Source organism: Thamnophis sirtalis, unplaced genomic scaffold (genome assembly GCF_051295495.1).
Source record: "Thamnophis sirtalis isolate CommonGarterSnake01/CBP01778 unplaced genomic scaffold, rThaSir2_p1.2 scaffold_11, whole genome shotgun sequence".
NCBI lineage: Eukaryota > Metazoa > Chordata > Lepidosauria > Squamata > Natricidae > Thamnophis > Thamnophis sirtalis.
In genome coordinates, this window is record NW_028261391.1 from 45266264 (window position 1) to 45283166 (window position 16903).

The 16903-nt window shown below is 38.5% G+C and overlaps 1 protein-coding gene across 1 annotated transcript in view; it reads left to right on the forward strand.

Moving 5' to 3' along the window:
* The first annotated feature begins 1928 nt into the window (after positions 1–1928).
* The window catches only part of KCNIP2 (potassium voltage-gated channel interacting protein 2), a 135311-nt gene continuing 120336 nt past the window's right edge, over positions 1929–16903 (forward strand). The window contains exon 1 of the mRNA XM_087725725.1: positions 1929–2240. Within this exon, the coding sequence (XP_087581851.1) occupies positions 2168–2240 (73 nt within the window). The 5' untranslated portion in view covers positions 1929–2167. The remainder of the gene's footprint in view (positions 2241–16903) is intronic.

Below are 16903 nucleotides of genomic sequence, written 5' to 3' on the forward strand. Positions count from 1 at the left end.
TTTGATAAGGTAGACCATATCTTACTACTAGATAAAGTAGAAGAATGTGGGTTAGACGGCATCACCACAAGATGGATTCGTAACTGGCTGACTAACCGCACTCAACATATAGTCCTCAACGGAACTGCATCTACATGGAAGGAAGTATGCAGTGGAGTACCTCAAGGCTCTGTTTTAGGCCCAGTACTCTTCAACATCTTCATCAATGATTTGGATGAGGCAATAAATGGGGAACTCATTAAATGTGCAGATGACACCAAGTTGGCAGAAATAGCCAATACTCCAGAAGATAGGCTAAAGATACAGAAGGATCTTGACAAACTTGAACATTGGGTACTATCTAATAAAATGAAATTCAATGGTGAAAAGAAATGTTCTACATTTAGGCAACAAAAACGAAATGCACAGGTACAGTATAGGTGGTACCTTGCTCAGTAGTAGTAACTGTGAAAGGGATCTTGGAGTCCTAGTGGACAACCATTTAAATATGAGCCAGCAGTGTGCAGCAGCTGCCAAAAAAGCCAACACAGTTCTAGGCTGCATAAACAGAGGGATAGAATCAAGATCACGTGAAGTGTTAATACTACTTTATAATGCCTTGGTAAGACAACACTTGGAATACTGCATTCAGTTCTGGTCGCCACGATGTAGAAAAGATGTGGAGACTCTGGAAAGAGTGCAGAGAAGTGCAACAAAGATGATTAGGGGACTGGAGATTAAAACATATGAAGAACGGTTGCAGGAACTGGGTATGTCTACTTTAATGAAAAGAAGGACTAGGGGAGACATGATAGCAGTGTTCCAATCTCTCAGGAGTTGCCACAAAGAAGAGGGAATCAAACTATTCTCCAAGGCACCTGAGGGTAGAACAAGAAGCAATGGGTGGAAACTAATCAAGGAGAGAAGCAACTTAGAACTGAGGAGAAATTTCCTGACAGTTAGAACAATTAAGCAGTGGAACAGCTTGCCTCCAGAAGTTGTGAATGCCCCAACACTGGAAGTCTTTAAGAAGATGTTGGATAGCCATCTGTCTGAAATGGTATAGAGTTTCCTGCCTAGGCAGGGGGTTGGGCTAGAAGACCTCCAAGGTCCCTTCCAACTCTGCTATTGTATTGTATTAAGAGTTTTCTTCCCTCTCACCCACCCTCCCCCTTTCAGTTGGACCCAGGACCTGTCTCCTCCCCCACCTTGGCAGGCCTCCTAATGACATAGGTAGTTAAATAAAACGACAAACAGCCTCTCCTAAGAGGTTCACACAGGCTGAGGGTGAGAGTGGTGCTATCCTGCTTTTCTGGAGGTTTGGCGGGTTAGTGGAGCTTGTCAGTTGGCCGGCCCGGATCCTTCAGAAACGTGGGAGGCGTGTTAGGAAGCGCAAGCACTTGTTGGCGTGATTCGCCCAGTCTTGGGTAAAGCGCTCCTCCCTCCTCTTGCATGCCCCGTCTCCGGTACTCCGGGATCTCCGCCCCAGGCCGAGTGGGTAGCGCTGGGGTGGCTCCTGCCCCCGCGAGTCTCTGGCTCCGCCAGAAGTGTGGGAGGACGTCTATTCTTGCGCCAGTTTCCCAACGACGCCGGCGTGCGCGTTTGTGTACAGGTGCACGTGTCTCCCAGCCCCTGAAGACACGTGTCTGAGGGAAACTCGCTTTTTTTTTTCCTGCGGGAGCCCCTCTTGCCCTGAGTCGAGGGCAAAGGAGCGCTTCATCCTCTGCCCCGGACTGGCGCACGGTTCCAAAGCCTTCTGGAGCTTTGCGGTGCGAGAGGGAGCTCAAGGCGGTCCCGGGGAGAAAGGCACACCGCCCGGGAACGGAGTCTGGTTCTTCTCCTTTCGCCTCAGCTACAGGCGGTCAGAGAAGAATCCCGCCCGCCCGCCCGCGGGAACGGGAGAAGCAAACAAGCGGCGGTGCACAGAAACAGGCAGTCGAGGTGGGGGAGCAACTGGGCGGCTGGGAAAGAAGGCGCTTGCGCTTCTTCTGTTGCCGGGGAACTGGACGCCGGCTGCCCCTGTCCGTCCCGCGCCCCCGCCAGGAGGATCTGCAGAAGGGGAGGGAGGTATCGGAACCGGGCGCCCCGGGCGCCCCACCTGGCAAGAAAGAGAAGCTGTAAAGCGAAGGGAGGTGTGCAACCAGGTCCCGTCCTGTCCCGGATCTCCGGGGCGTCTCCGCTCCGCAAGATGCGCGGCAAGAGCAGAAAGGAGAGCCTTTCCGATTCCCGGGACCTCGATGGCTCCTACGATCAACTAACCGGTGAGTTCCCCCCAAGCTGGCAGCTCCTTCTGCTGAGAGCCGCCGCCTTGGCTTGAGGAGGGGCAGGGAGGGGGGGGTGGTAGGAAGATGCAGCATCCCTTTAACAGCAAACTGGGTGGAGTGTGAAAGAGGTCCCGCACAGTAACTGTTGTCGACCCGCCGCCACCACCTGCCATAGGTGGGGTTTTCTTCCGTGCATCCTTGTCACGATCTAGGGAGGGGTTCTTTACTCCATTTCTGAACAAAACTTGCACAAAGTGATGGTGCCGAGGAGTGAGGGTTGGGTTACGGCGCTGATTTTGTCCCTTGACATTTCGAAGTAGGTGAAGGTTTGTGTTTGTGGTATGTGTGCATGACTGAATGGCTTTTACAGGCGGGAGAACAGAACCTTTTCATTGCCTGGCTCCTTTAAAATAGTCCAGGATCTGGACCCAATGTTGGCTGCAATGCCTTTCCCCAAGACTTTAAGGAGATCTTTATGAACTTACCCCTGTATCTAGAGTCTGTAAGCCAATGTAGAAGTTGGACGAGATCCCCTTGAGATGGACAATGAAGTCTCAATTTTAAAAAAATTCAAATCAGAAGGAATTCATCTACGTCTTTCTGCTGCCCCTGTTCTGTACGAGGGGCATAGAAATTTAATAAATAAGTTTTATTTAGTAGAGGGTCTTAGCCGACTACCAAAAGCAGAGACCTCATATCTATATAGAGGGCTAATAGGCGAGATGCCTTCCTTCTACCAGGAACTGGCAAAATTCCTTCAAATCTGGTACTGTCCATGGTGCTGGAGTTTGCTGCTGGGATCTCTCCTGCACACGGCAGAGCAATTTTCTCTCTCTTGTTGCCCCTGAACGTCATTCAAGCGATTTGATGCCTGCAAAATTGACTCTTCAGCCACAGAGATATTTTGAGCTCCGTGGAAATTCAAAGCCCACATGATTCTCTTGTCTCTGAAGTGACTTCAACGCATCAATATGTTTTAAGATCGAAATGAAGTGAAAAAGAAGCTTGGGTTCCTCCCAATTGTGACCTTTAATTGTGGAACCTCCTGATCTTGTGCCATTCATATTTTTCTGTCCAAGTAAGAGCTTTGACATTAATCGGTCTTCGGATTTCTGTGTACCCTTTTTATCTGAAGGGAACCAGAGGAGAATTAAAGTCAAGAATTCTTGTGTTTTTCAACTCTCTCTTCCACACAATCTATAGAACCATTTAACCCTGGTTGGCTTTTGATACCATAAATTCACTATTCCTCTCTTTTTCTTTTTTAATTTTTCCTATAGTTTTATTTTTAAGATAAAGTTATAAACAATAAGCAACAAAGACAAGATCACTAAAGACAGCTACTGATCACAATTCTTGTATAACACATATACATTTGTGGAGCAAGTGAATACAAATAATAATAAACTTACTGTCTAATGAAATGTTGGACGCTCAGTTACGTAGCACACATATAGTGAATGTCTACGTGTTATATTTTGATCATCTCTTCATTTCCATTTACAACTGGATAATTCTCTCTTGCAACAAAAGTTCACATCATAACTGCTGAAAAGAATATATGTGACTTTTGCTCTAGTGCCATTTCTTGTTGTCTTTATTTTTAGTCCACCTTCTCTCTGTCAACACATATTACCTTGCTATTAGTTCCTTTGAATCATTCACATTCATCTTCATTGCAGCTTGTTAAGCACAGCTCTTGTGCCTGTACTGAGAAAAGTAGCAGCTAATCCAGAGATTTAATGAGAGACCATGGAATACAACAAAATACTTAAATGAAAATTTAAACTATGGCTTCTGAAGACCACATGCATTTATTATTGGGTGTTACTTGAACTATAGGAAATCTTTCCTAATTGATCTGTAAAGAAAATTCTGTAAATATTTATCTCCTCTTGATATTATTGGAAATGAATATTTCTTCCAAGAATCCAAGTTCCAGCCTGTTATATGTACAAAAATGAGGAACACAGCTGAAAACAGTAAACTGATAGCGTTCTAATATTCCTATACTCCTTCATAATCAAGTCCAAGTTTTGCATTATCTTACTTCCTAGGATTAATCATTTCTTGAGCACACTGTCCACCTTAAGGTTAAGAAAACAAAAGTATCTTTCACCTTCACAGCTATCAGTTCACTCAGCACGCTGGTCGAGATGTATCTGGATTTCCCATTTTCTATTTCTTTCTCACAATAAATTAAATCCTCTTCACTTTGGGGTAACAAAGTGATGCCTACCTAAGAATTTCAAGTTGTTAATTTTTTGACTCTACTTTTAATTCCAGGTATTTTCCTCTTCTAAATCTATCATTGTTATATTGTATTTACTATAACATAAAATAAATAATTACAGTAAAAAATTACAGTGAAAAAAGTGAATGATTGCTGGGCTTTGCACTTATGATTGTCACAGCATTCCTGTGGTCACAATCAAAATTCAGGTGCTTGGCAACCAGCATGTATTTATGACAGTTGCAGCATCACAAGGTCATGTGATTGCCATTTACGACCTTCCAAGGGTGGGGTGGCAAGCAAATTCAACAGGGGAAGCTAGATTCATTTAATAGCCATGTGATTTGCTTAATGTTTGTGCCACAAAAGTTCATAAAATCAGATGCAATTCATTGAAATGCAAGGCTTACTACCTATAACTAACACACACACACACACACACACACAAACACACACATATGTTTTCATAGATTTTCACACACACACACACATATATACACACACACACACACATATATATATAAATAAATAAATAAAAGTCACAACTCCTGGTATGCCCGAATATGGGAGGAAATATGGGAAATATGGGAGGAAAAGATATAGATATAGATATAGATATAGATATAGATATAGATATAGATATAGATATAGATATAGATATAGATATAGATATAGATATAGATATAGATATAGATATAGATATAGATATAGATATAGATATAGATATAGATATAGATATAGATATAGATATAGATGATATAGATATAGATATAGATATAGATATAGATATAGATATAGATATAGATATAGATAGATATAGATATAGATATAGATATAGATATAGATATAGATATAGATATAGATATAGATATAGATATAGATATAGATATAGATATAGATATAGATATAGATATAGATATAGATATAGATATAGATATAGATATAGATATCTATATATCTATATATCTATATATCTATATATCTATATATCTATATATCTATATATTTATCTATCTATATCTATCTATCTATATCTATATCTATATCTATATCTATATCTATATCTATATCTATATCTATATCTATATCTATATCTATATCTATATCTATATCTAATCTATATCTATATCTATATCTATATCTATATCTATATCTATATCTATATCTATATCATCTATATCATCTATATCTATATCTATATCTATATCTATATCTATATCTATATCTATATCTATATCTATATCTATATCTATATCTATATCTATATCTATATCTATATCTATATCTATATCTATATCTATATCTATATCATCTATATCTATATCTATATCTATATCTATATCTATATCTATATCTATATCTATATCTATATCTATATCTATATCTATATCTATATCTATATCTATCTCTCTCTCTCTCTCTCTCTCTCTCTCTCTATCTCTATCTCTCTATCTCTCTATCTCTCTATCTCTCTATCTCTCTATCTCTCTATCTCTATCTCTATCTCTATCTCTATCTCTATCTCTATCTCTATCTCTATCTCTATCTATCTATCTATCTATCTATCTATCTATCTATCTATCTATCTATCTATCTATCTATCATCTATATATATATATGGTCTTGTTGTAATAGGGTCTTTTTCCGTGTAAGATTCCCATGTAACAACAAGACTAACATACCTACACACGTGAAAATCTACGAAAACATATATGTTTTCGTAGATTTTCACGGGTGTAGGTATGCTGGTCTTGTTGTATTCGGGTTTTTTCCCATGTAAGATTGAGATTGAGATTAAAGCCCTACATGGCATCGGACCTGGCTATCTGAGAGACCGCCTCCTGCCAATTACCTCCCACAGACCGATTAGATCGCACAGACTAGGCCTCCTCCAGATTCCATTGGCCGGTCAATGTAGGCTGGCGACCCCCCGGGGGAGGGCCTTCTCTGCAGCTGCTCCGGCCCTCTGGAACGATCTCCCCATTGAGATCCGGACCCTTGCTACCCTTCCGGCCTTCCATAAAGCGACGAAGACCTGGCTGTTCCGGCAGGCCTGGGGCTGTTGAATTGTCCAGCCCCATTCTAGGTTGTGAATGTTGTTGTAATTTTAAACTGTTGTTTTATTTATTTTTTATATCCCCCCTCCCTTTTTATTGTAAGCCGCCCGGAATCTTCCGAGAGTGGGCGGCATACAAAACTAAATAATAATAATAATAATAATAATAATAATAATAATAATAATAATAATAATTGTCTTGGCAATGTCTCACTCACCATCTTCAGGCTGGGTTTTGGACTTAAAGCATGGTCGGAGCTGCCGTCTTTCTATAAATCTTGGTGGGGGTTTGTGGAGTGCTGGCTTTGTTTCAGTAAGTGGAATGATTGGTTGTGTGGTTGTATCATGATTGGAAGATTGGTGCTGATTGGTGCTGGCTGTTGTTTCGTGTTGTAATGGCCTGGGTGGCGGGTGAGGCTTGTTTGTTGACTAGGGCTGGTTTCCAGATGCTTTAAGGTCAATACCCAGCCTTAAGATGGTGAGTGAGACCTCGCCAAAACGTTGCCAACACAATCTCAATCTTACATACATACATACATACATACATACATACATACATACATACATGTTGTATTTGTTCTGATAAATAAATAAAGGGAGACTAGTATAGATCTATTTCTACCTCATCAAAACGTCGCCATGATACTCTCAATCTTACACGGGAAAAGACCCAAATACATTGTGCATACCTGTATGCGTGAAAGTCTATGAAAACACTGTGTGTGTGTGTGTGTGTGTGTGTGTGTGTGTGTATACATATACACATACGCATGCATGCATATATACATACATACATACATACATACATACATACATACATGTATGTGTGTGTCTGTGTGTGTTGTATTTGTGCTGATAAATAAATAAAGGGAGACTAGTATAGATCTATTTCAAGCTATTTAGTTCTCATCAGCTAGCCATAGGTTCGAATCCCAGTATGGCTAGCTGACGAGTGCTAAATAGCTTGAAATAGATCTATACTAGTCTCCCTTTATTTATTTATCAGCACAAATACAACACATGTAACAAAGGCAACAGTAAAAATATTGGGCTCCTGTCTGGATGGTCTCTTGTGACGAGCTGATGGACAGAGAATGGAAGCAGTGGACTTCCTCCCATATTTGGGCATACCAGGGGTTGTAACTTTAAATACATATACATATACATATACATATACATATACATATACATATACATATACATATACATATACATATACATATACATATACATATACATATACATATACATATACATACACATACACATACACATACACATACACATACACATACACATACACATATGTGTATATATGTACATATATATATACATACATATATACATATATACACACACACACATATATATACATATATACACATATACACACACACAAACACACACACACATATATGTGTGTGTGTGTGTTTGTGTGTGTGTATATGTGTATATGTGTATATGTGTATATATGTATATATGTATATATGTATATATGTATATATGTATATATGTATATATGTATATATGTATATGTATGTATATGTATGTATGTATGTATGTATGTATGTATGTGTGTATATATATATATATATATATATATATATATATATATATATATATATATATATATATATATATATATATATATATATATATATATATATATATATATATAAATCACATCTTGGTTACTGTCCTAATAAAAACCCAACAATCTTTTGGGAAATAATATTTAACTTCAACAGTTTATTATTCAGTTTTGTTATGCTGGAATATCTTTTTGTTTTGTCAGACATCTTCATCAATCTCATGAAATGAAGTGATGTGTTCAGATAGGAGAACTGTCCCAAAGGTGCTTTTTCAAGAGGCAAGTGGACTTCCTTCCAGTTGCCTCTTGAAAAATCACCTTTGTGACAACTATGATCTGGATGACTGAGAATCTCCATAGACAAATAGGAGAACTGAATATTCATTTGGAAATCCCTTTTATAAAGGTTTACCAAGAAAGCAGAGATGTTTCATGCCAATTGTCTATGTAAAAAGCCTTAAGTAACAAGTCTGAAATAAAAAAGTTAATACAAGTTTATTAAACTCCTAAGGATGGTTGTGTAAATTGATACAGAATAGACAAACACAGAAAATCCTCTCTTCTTCTTTCTGTTTATGTAATCCTCCTGAAGTACATAATTTCAGAAATGATTCTTAGCCCTAGCCACCAACTACTTGGTATTGGCCTTAAGATTATCTAAAAGATAGTCTAGTGGTCAGGAAAATCTTGTGCTCATATCCCTCTGCTTAGAGTCTAAATATGGTATTACAATAATGCCAATTGAAAATGCAGTTTACTTTCAGCATTACATCTGGCTAAACAACAATCTGCTTTTTCAAGAGAATGTTAGTAACAGCATCTTATCTTGTTACTAAATCTTAAAATAAGCTATAAAATAGGTACTGTTGTTGACTTCATTTATAGTGATTTGCAGCTATTGTAAAAACAGTGAATATTCTTTGTAAACAACTGTACAGACTATTTTTCTATATATATGCAACCATTGTAATGAATACTTGGCTATTTTTTTAGTACATTATAGGGTCATGGTAGATTTTTAGGAGAAGAGGGACCTTGCAGTGGGTTAAAACAGGATGATAAGTATTTGCAGAAATAGCTGTGCAGTTTATTCATATGAATAGCCTTTCAGTAGTTCCACCTGAAAACCCACAAACTCTTGAAGTGGTCCTTTAAGCAATAGAAATGCTAAAAAACATTGCTGCATGCATGAAGAAGAATCTATAAGCATTAATGTAATACAAATCTAACTCAAGATGTTAATTTATAATAATAAGTTATTATTATACAGTGATTTAATTGAATGCCACCCATCAGTAACATTGGAAGTGGTATGTTTTTCTTTCTAATTTGAAGGTGTTACAATAGTGCTAGTGTTTCCTTTTTCTTTTCTCTTTCTATAGTCCCAAGGGATATTGTATTTCTTAAAGCTTTCAATGCACTATAAGCATCGATAGAGTCTCTTCTATCCAAAATAACAGTGTAGCAATGAATAAATAAGACTACACTACAGGCAGCAATGACCGAATCATATTGTCTTCAAACTACATGAAAATGATTGATTGATCCCATCTTAAACCTCCCCTAGTATGGTCTAAATCAGTAGCACACAAAAGGTATACCACTAAATATAGCCCTTTTCTTCAGCTGATAGTTTAAAGTTTAACAGTGAAGGAAGCTAAGATATGCCCTGTGGCTTGGACATTAGTTCCCAAGTTCTGGTCCCTCATGGCCTTTAGACAATCTCAGCTACAGATGGGAAAAGGAAAAAGCTGGTCTCCATTCTAGGTTCTTCACCACCAGTGTGCCTTGATTTCCCCAGGGTGTTCAGCCAGCTACCTTGCAACTTCTTTGTCATGCAGTTGCTGCTGAACAGCTGGTACAAAGACAGTTGCATTTGGCAGTGGGTGAATGATCACTATAGAAACAGCCTACAATGCTCTTGGGATGCTGACAAGGCCTACATTTACTTCACCCCCTTACAGTGACAGGTAAAGAGCTACTGTAAGTCATGTTGCTTCTTTCAGAACACTCACTGGGAAGGCTGCACAGGCTTATATATAGGGTAGCAAAGTAGTATCTGTCCTGAATTTCCTCATAGCAAAACTGTGATTCAAAGCCTGTTAGCCCTGCATGGTAGTTCACACAAGAAGCACAGGCAGGAGTACTAGCTCTACCTTTTTGTAAAGTTACCTTAACAGCATCTAGCAAGATTGAAGGCATTTCTCTCCCCCTTTCCTCTTACTCTCTGGAAAACCTGAGAGGGCATCTTCTGAAAGGCTTCTCTTTCTGTGAGCTGAAATATCTTCACACATCCGTTGTTCAGACTGCAGCTCTTCCTCCTGCCTCCCAAGGACATTTCCACGTACCATTATGTACTGTAGGCCAAACTTGTAGTATGGTCCTGTCGCTGTGAAGACAAAGAAATGGAGGCATCATAACCACTTTCAACTGTTTCTCTGCCCAGGAGGAAGCAATGAAAATTACAGTATTTCATATACAGTTTGGATACCAGACCTGGTTGGATACCAGCATCATGGACCTGGTGCTCCACCTAGTTGCCTCTTATCTAAAGTGGCATATTTTGAAGGGCCGCCTTCCTTTCTCTGGCCTAAAAAGAAGAGCTCTGATCACTGTATCCATGATGTAATTGTATTAAATATACAATTACACACGTATGTAGAAAGCAGGTGGTATGAAGTATTTCTAGTTCTATGATACCTTGCGTATATATGAGGGCAGTGTGTGTGTTTGCACGTGTACACATGTGTATATGGTTGTAAGAATCTCCCTTGTCTTCTCACCCCCTGTACAAAATGAGTTTCCCCTACTTTGCTTGAGATTTTTCTGTTGGATTTTAACTCTTTTCAACACCCAAGGCTTTGGTCACTGGTAAAATCTTGCCAATTCTAACATAAACGGTGTGGTTTCACACCTTGAAGTGTAGGGGGATAATGGTTCTCATATACAGGAAGATTCCTACCAGTTCCTCATGATGGAGGTGATTTCTGGACAATTTCTGGATGCTGACAGGACTATTCAATGATCTCACTCTTCATTATCTTGATGACTTTGAGATTTCAAGGACCAAATAGTTTGCTGTAATTGGGGATGCTGCATCTTGTGAACTAAAATTTGCACTCTGCAGATTATAGATATATGTGTATTCTGTGCCTATCACCTTTTTTCTCTGTGTTTTGTCTATTTCTGAGACTATGGTCTCTTTTGCTTTCCTGGCTTGGAAACTCTCTTGTTGCTCAATCTCAATCTCGTAATTTCACTCAAATTGAATTGGCTCCAATTTCAAATGAGATGTTCATTTTTCTAGTGGGCAAATGTACTGGAGGTGTGCAATTGAGTACTTGAAGGCTGTTTTTGTAATGTAAAACATTTGAGTTATTCAAGACATGGGGAGGACACTATTTTGTATTTTCTTTTTCTGCTTTGCAATGTTCAGTCTGTTTGAGTTGGACAAAAATTGAACAAGACATCTTAATCAGGACCTCTCCGTTTGGATAGACAAAAAATAAATGAGAAAATATTGCTCCAGCAACAAATTTGATATGAGGTGTGAGAGCAGCTTGTGTTATTTTACTTACATTGGGAATATAGTACTGTGCAATTTCTGGAAAACAGAATAAAAAGAAAGAAGTTGTCTAATTTCATCTTTCCATAGTTTGATTTCTTCTTGAAGTATTGGTTCCTCAGTTTCCTTAATTTCCAGTCAACATGGCCAAATGTTGAACAAAATGGCTGCTTCAGTTTCCTTCATCTGGAAATTAGGGAGGAAAATAATAAAAATATCTGCATTGCTGCTTATGCAAGTTTAATGAGCAATTCTGAGGAAATTCAAAATTAGCAGAATCCGCTGTTTCCCCTGTCCCTTTTATCTGTCTGAAGGGATGAAATTTGTTCAAGTCTGACCAAAATCGGAGAGACTTTCACCATATGGGATTAAAGCACTGAGTGCTATCTACTCTCCTGTAATATCCTGTAATAATGTCTCATATCTGAACTATCCTTCTCATGGCAGTTCTTTTGAGTGTCTTGGGGAAATTTATTGTCCAGGCTGAAGTTGCCCAGTCGGGAGGGGTTCAGGATTTCATGCTCCTCTGCAATAAAACACAAACTGGATTGGGATTTCTGGGTGGATGGAGCTAGTGGTCTGAAAGAGGAGGAGTTTCCTGTAACTCCATAGTCATGGACAGATCACTTTCTAATAAATTTCTGCAGAGCTGGAAAACCACTTAAAATAATGTGCTGCAAGTTCTTGATGTTTCTGGAAAATTCTCAAATGGGCTTGGAGAATTTCCTGTTTTGACATTTGGTAATATTGATGAAGCCCTGTTGATCTGAACATGGAAATGGCTTGGATAATGAACACTGTTTGTCCTAAGCACTCTCTTTGCTCAAGCACTTTCGTTTATGAGGAATCCACAAATGCAAGACAGAAATATTTTGAGGCCCATCTGAAGTCCTTCTCCATGGCAGTGGATGCATCAAAGGGGGCCTATATTTGTCCCCTGACTGCATTCGCACCAAATAGGCCAGCAATTCTTTTTCATAGCCTATGGCTTCTTCTACATTGAAGAGGAAGAGAATCTTAATACTGTTTCTGGGGAAGTGAGTCTAATACAGTCAAAAGCTCATAGTAAGTAATACTTGTTCTTTGTGAATAAAGTTGATTAGATCGCCTCAATTTGGCTTCCATTACTGGGGAATGTAATTTTTGGCATTTTCTTGTTGAGATTCTTTTCAGCTTTTAAATCCTGAGGATGTGTACAGAGTATCTAGAGAGGTGAAGTTTGTCACCTGCTTGCTTGATCTTTTGCTATTCCAAGATGATTAAATAAACTCAACTCACAATCCTGTATAAATTCTACTGAACAGCCCTCCCTTACTTCAAAAGTCTCTGTAATTATAGGCTGATCTCAAATATTCCATTCCTGAATAAAGTGACCAAAAAAGTGATAGCTTTGCAACCCTAAATTGACCCATTTCAATTATATTGCAACCATAATATAGTAAGCACTGAGATGGTTTTGGTTGTCTTGAATAACCTGATTCTGAAATTACCAGTAGATGGGAAAAGCACTGCTTCTATTTCTCCTGCACCTTTCAGCAACTCTTCATAGTGTCATGGTATTGTTCTGAGTTGTCAAGTGAAGATAGGGCACTGTTTTACAAACTCCGGTCCTTCTTGTCAGGATTTCTGTTTGAATCCAGGACATGAATTAGTTCCCCATGCTATTTGGTTTAAATATGTAAGTGTTGGAGGAGGTCCTTCAGAGCTTTGGAGTAGGGGGACACTAATATGAAAATGATATCCAGCTTTGTAGCACTTGCCCAGCAGAGGTAGATCAGACCAAGAAATTAACTTCATAGAAAGACTAAAACTACTTTTATTGAGATTGATTATAATATCAGAGTCTTGCGAGTCTGGTTGTGTTATAGCTCCTCCTGTTTCTTATGGTTCAGTGAATTAGGGAATCATCTGCCTGAGTCTCTCTGAATATCATCTGTCTGCTGTGGATTTAAACTAGGCCTTACCCCTCATCATCCAGGCAACAGTACTTATATATTTCTGTCAAGGTGATCTCTAAGAAAGTGATCATTATCCTTGAATGTTGCTTAATCCCAATAATGAACTGGATGGGGCAGAATAAAATGAAGATGCTCTTTCAGTAATGAAAAAGCTGAACTCAAGGAAAGTGAGGCCTTTCTTGGATGGCACTGCAATGTTTCAGAAAGAGGGAAGTAAGGAAACATTTGTTGACTCTGGCTCCAGCTGTCAGTGGATTTGCAAGTGGCAATTGTGGCAAAAGGTGGGTCTGTGCTACTATGGCTCACTTGCCAGCCCTGACTGTTCCTGAACCTGTTCCACTTAGTGATAATTATGCACAACATGTTGCAACCTGTCTTGACTTCTGCAAATTGCTCCATGCAAAGTACAGGCAGTCTCAAGTTATGACCACAATTGAGCCTTAAAGTTCTGTCACCAAGCAAGACATTTGTCAAGTGAATTTTGCCCCATTTTATGACCTTTCTGGCCACAGTGGTTAAGTAAATCTCTTCAGTTGTTAAGTTAGTAACACGGTTGTTAAGTGAATCTGTCATCCCCATTGACTTTGCTTGTCAGAAGGCCACAAAAGGTGAGCACATGATCCTGGGACACTGCAACCGTCATAAATACCTGACAGTTGCTGATTTTGATCATGTGACCACAGGGATGCTGCAAAGGTTGTAAGTGTGAATAATGGCCTTAAATCACCATTTTCAGTGCCATTGTAAACTTCAAACGATCAGTAAATAAATGGATGTAAGTCAAGGACTACCTATAACTCTTAAAAAGTATCTGGAAATTATAGTTGCTATAAAATATAGTAATTAAGTTGATAACTCATGTAAGATCCAGGACTCACAGGATGCCCATTACTGTTGCCTGCAGAGAACAGATTAACATGCTAGTGTTAACCTTTGGAGATTTAAATAGCCAATGAGGTTAAAGCCTAACTATCTGACAGCCTACTTCTCATTCTATGTTTTACTCTGGGAGTTTAGATCGAGACCCATTTGAAAAATAGCCTTCCTGCCAGAATCTTGGTTCTAATACAAAGAGAAGGATTGTCTCTTATATGTCTTCTGGGCTATAGAATACTGTGCAAGCTGCCTCTTTTCTTCCAGGATTTAGGAACCTGACACAATATCCAGCTCTGTTGCTAAGTTTTTAATTGTTAGACATCGAATTGTTAGACATAGATATGATATTTTAATGGTCTTAATTTTTATTTTAATTGGACTGAGTTTATTATCATATTTTGTATATGATATACATCTTAAATAGCTACATATCTACAGAAAGGTAGGACTGAACGTTTAATTAATAAATATATAAATATTGGCATACAGTGTTAGGAACATAGCAGATCTTGAGAAAGAGCAACTCTAACCTATCCATAATTGCAGATGTGGTTTTTAGAGGTTGTGCTGCATAAATTCATATTCACTTTAAAAGTGGGTGAGTGAAATCCTTTGATTCAAATAATGGGTGAAGAGCAAGGACAAATACAGAATTATTGATTTTTCTGGGAGGTATCCAGGTGCTCTCATCTCAACTGTGATTGACATGTTTCTGTATATGTAGCCTTTAAAGGGTAGCAACAATTTTGGAAAATAATTTTTGAAAGATTATTAAATGAGATTATTAAAATGAGAATTACCCATTGGGGAACTTTGGGTCAGATTAAAGTAAAGGCAGATTGGTTTTCCTAATGAATGGCATTTTATCCCACCCCTCCCCCACCTTTCCTGCTTTTTTAAAAAAATCAGCAATGTTCTCATTAAACAAAGTGCTTTTAGTTTGGTTTAAGGCAGATTGCTACCCTGAAAAGCTGGTGATTAATCAACTGGGTCGATAGCTTCTCTTTTTACAGTTGGTATATATAGTAAATGCTGAAAGGGGCTTCTGGACTCTGGAAAAATTGTAGACAAATTTGATGGCATCCTGGAAACTGGAGATTCTGTTAATATAATTGAGACTGGAGGCTCCCCTTGCTGATCAGAAATTCAGGGAATGTCCATTTGCAAGAAGCTGACTCCAGAGTCAGGATAGCCGTATCATTCAAACGGTCAGTAGAGTTACACCTTCCTGGGAGAGGTAGTAGCAATTCAATTGGGGAACTGTTGTATTGTAATCCTATAAGCCAGCGGGGCTGGGGGCAAAATTTAGGAACTCTACAAAGGGCGAGGAGACAATTCTTTTTAAGTCATGTTTACTTACCTATTAAGTCTCATTAGGATTTTTAACAGGGTTCCTTAAAAGAGGAGGAGGGAATGCTAAGAGCAGAAGGATAAATATTTCCAGGTAGGAGACCAAGACAATCTGGATGCACAAAAAGTTCAGCAAAAAGCTAAAAATAAAAAATGTCACACATGTAAAAGATGGAAAAAACAAGACAGATCATCAAGTAAAGATCCATTGAAAAGTCCAGATTCATAGATTTGATGTTGGAAAAGCTAAAGCTCAGAATGAACAGAGGTTACAGAAAGATTGTACCTCTTCAAAACTAAAGGAAGGAAAAAGGAAACTGCATACCATCCGATGAGTGACAATGGGAAACCGTAAGAAATAATAAGACAAAAATCCTATTTTGGTTCATTGTTCTCTAGGAAGAGGAGATGCATTCTACCAGGCAATTATGTCTGAGTTTAGCTCTCAGGGCTGCATGGCTTACATCTTTCAGAACTAAAGAGGTTGCTCATGGTCTGGATGAATCGGAAAGAATCTTAAATACACTCCACCAATTACTAGAAATCAGCAAAGGTTTTCAAGAACAAGTCTTGCTAGCCTTTCTTTATCTCGTTTTTTTGAAAGGAATATTTCCTTCACAGATTATAGAAATGCTTTCAATTCATATTTTGACTTATGTAGAACATTTGAAAAAAGACTCCCTGTCATGTTGATCAGCAAACTTGTTAATTATGGGCTGGATGGCATATCTGTTAGATGAATCTACAGTTAATGATGCTTGAAAACCATAGTCAAAGAGTTGTAATCAATGGTCTGTCATCAAACTGGAGTGAGATATCAACTGAGATGCCCCTGGCCTGGTACTCATTAATAACTTAAAGAAGTGGAAGGAATGTTACTGAATTTGTATATGACACAAATTGAAGGGATAGCTAATAACCTAGTAGAATGTATTAAATTGCATAATATTGACTAGGTCTGCAATATTATTGTTATTGTTACATCATTATCATCATTGTAACAGCTGCAGGGGAAAAAGATTTTTGTCAAG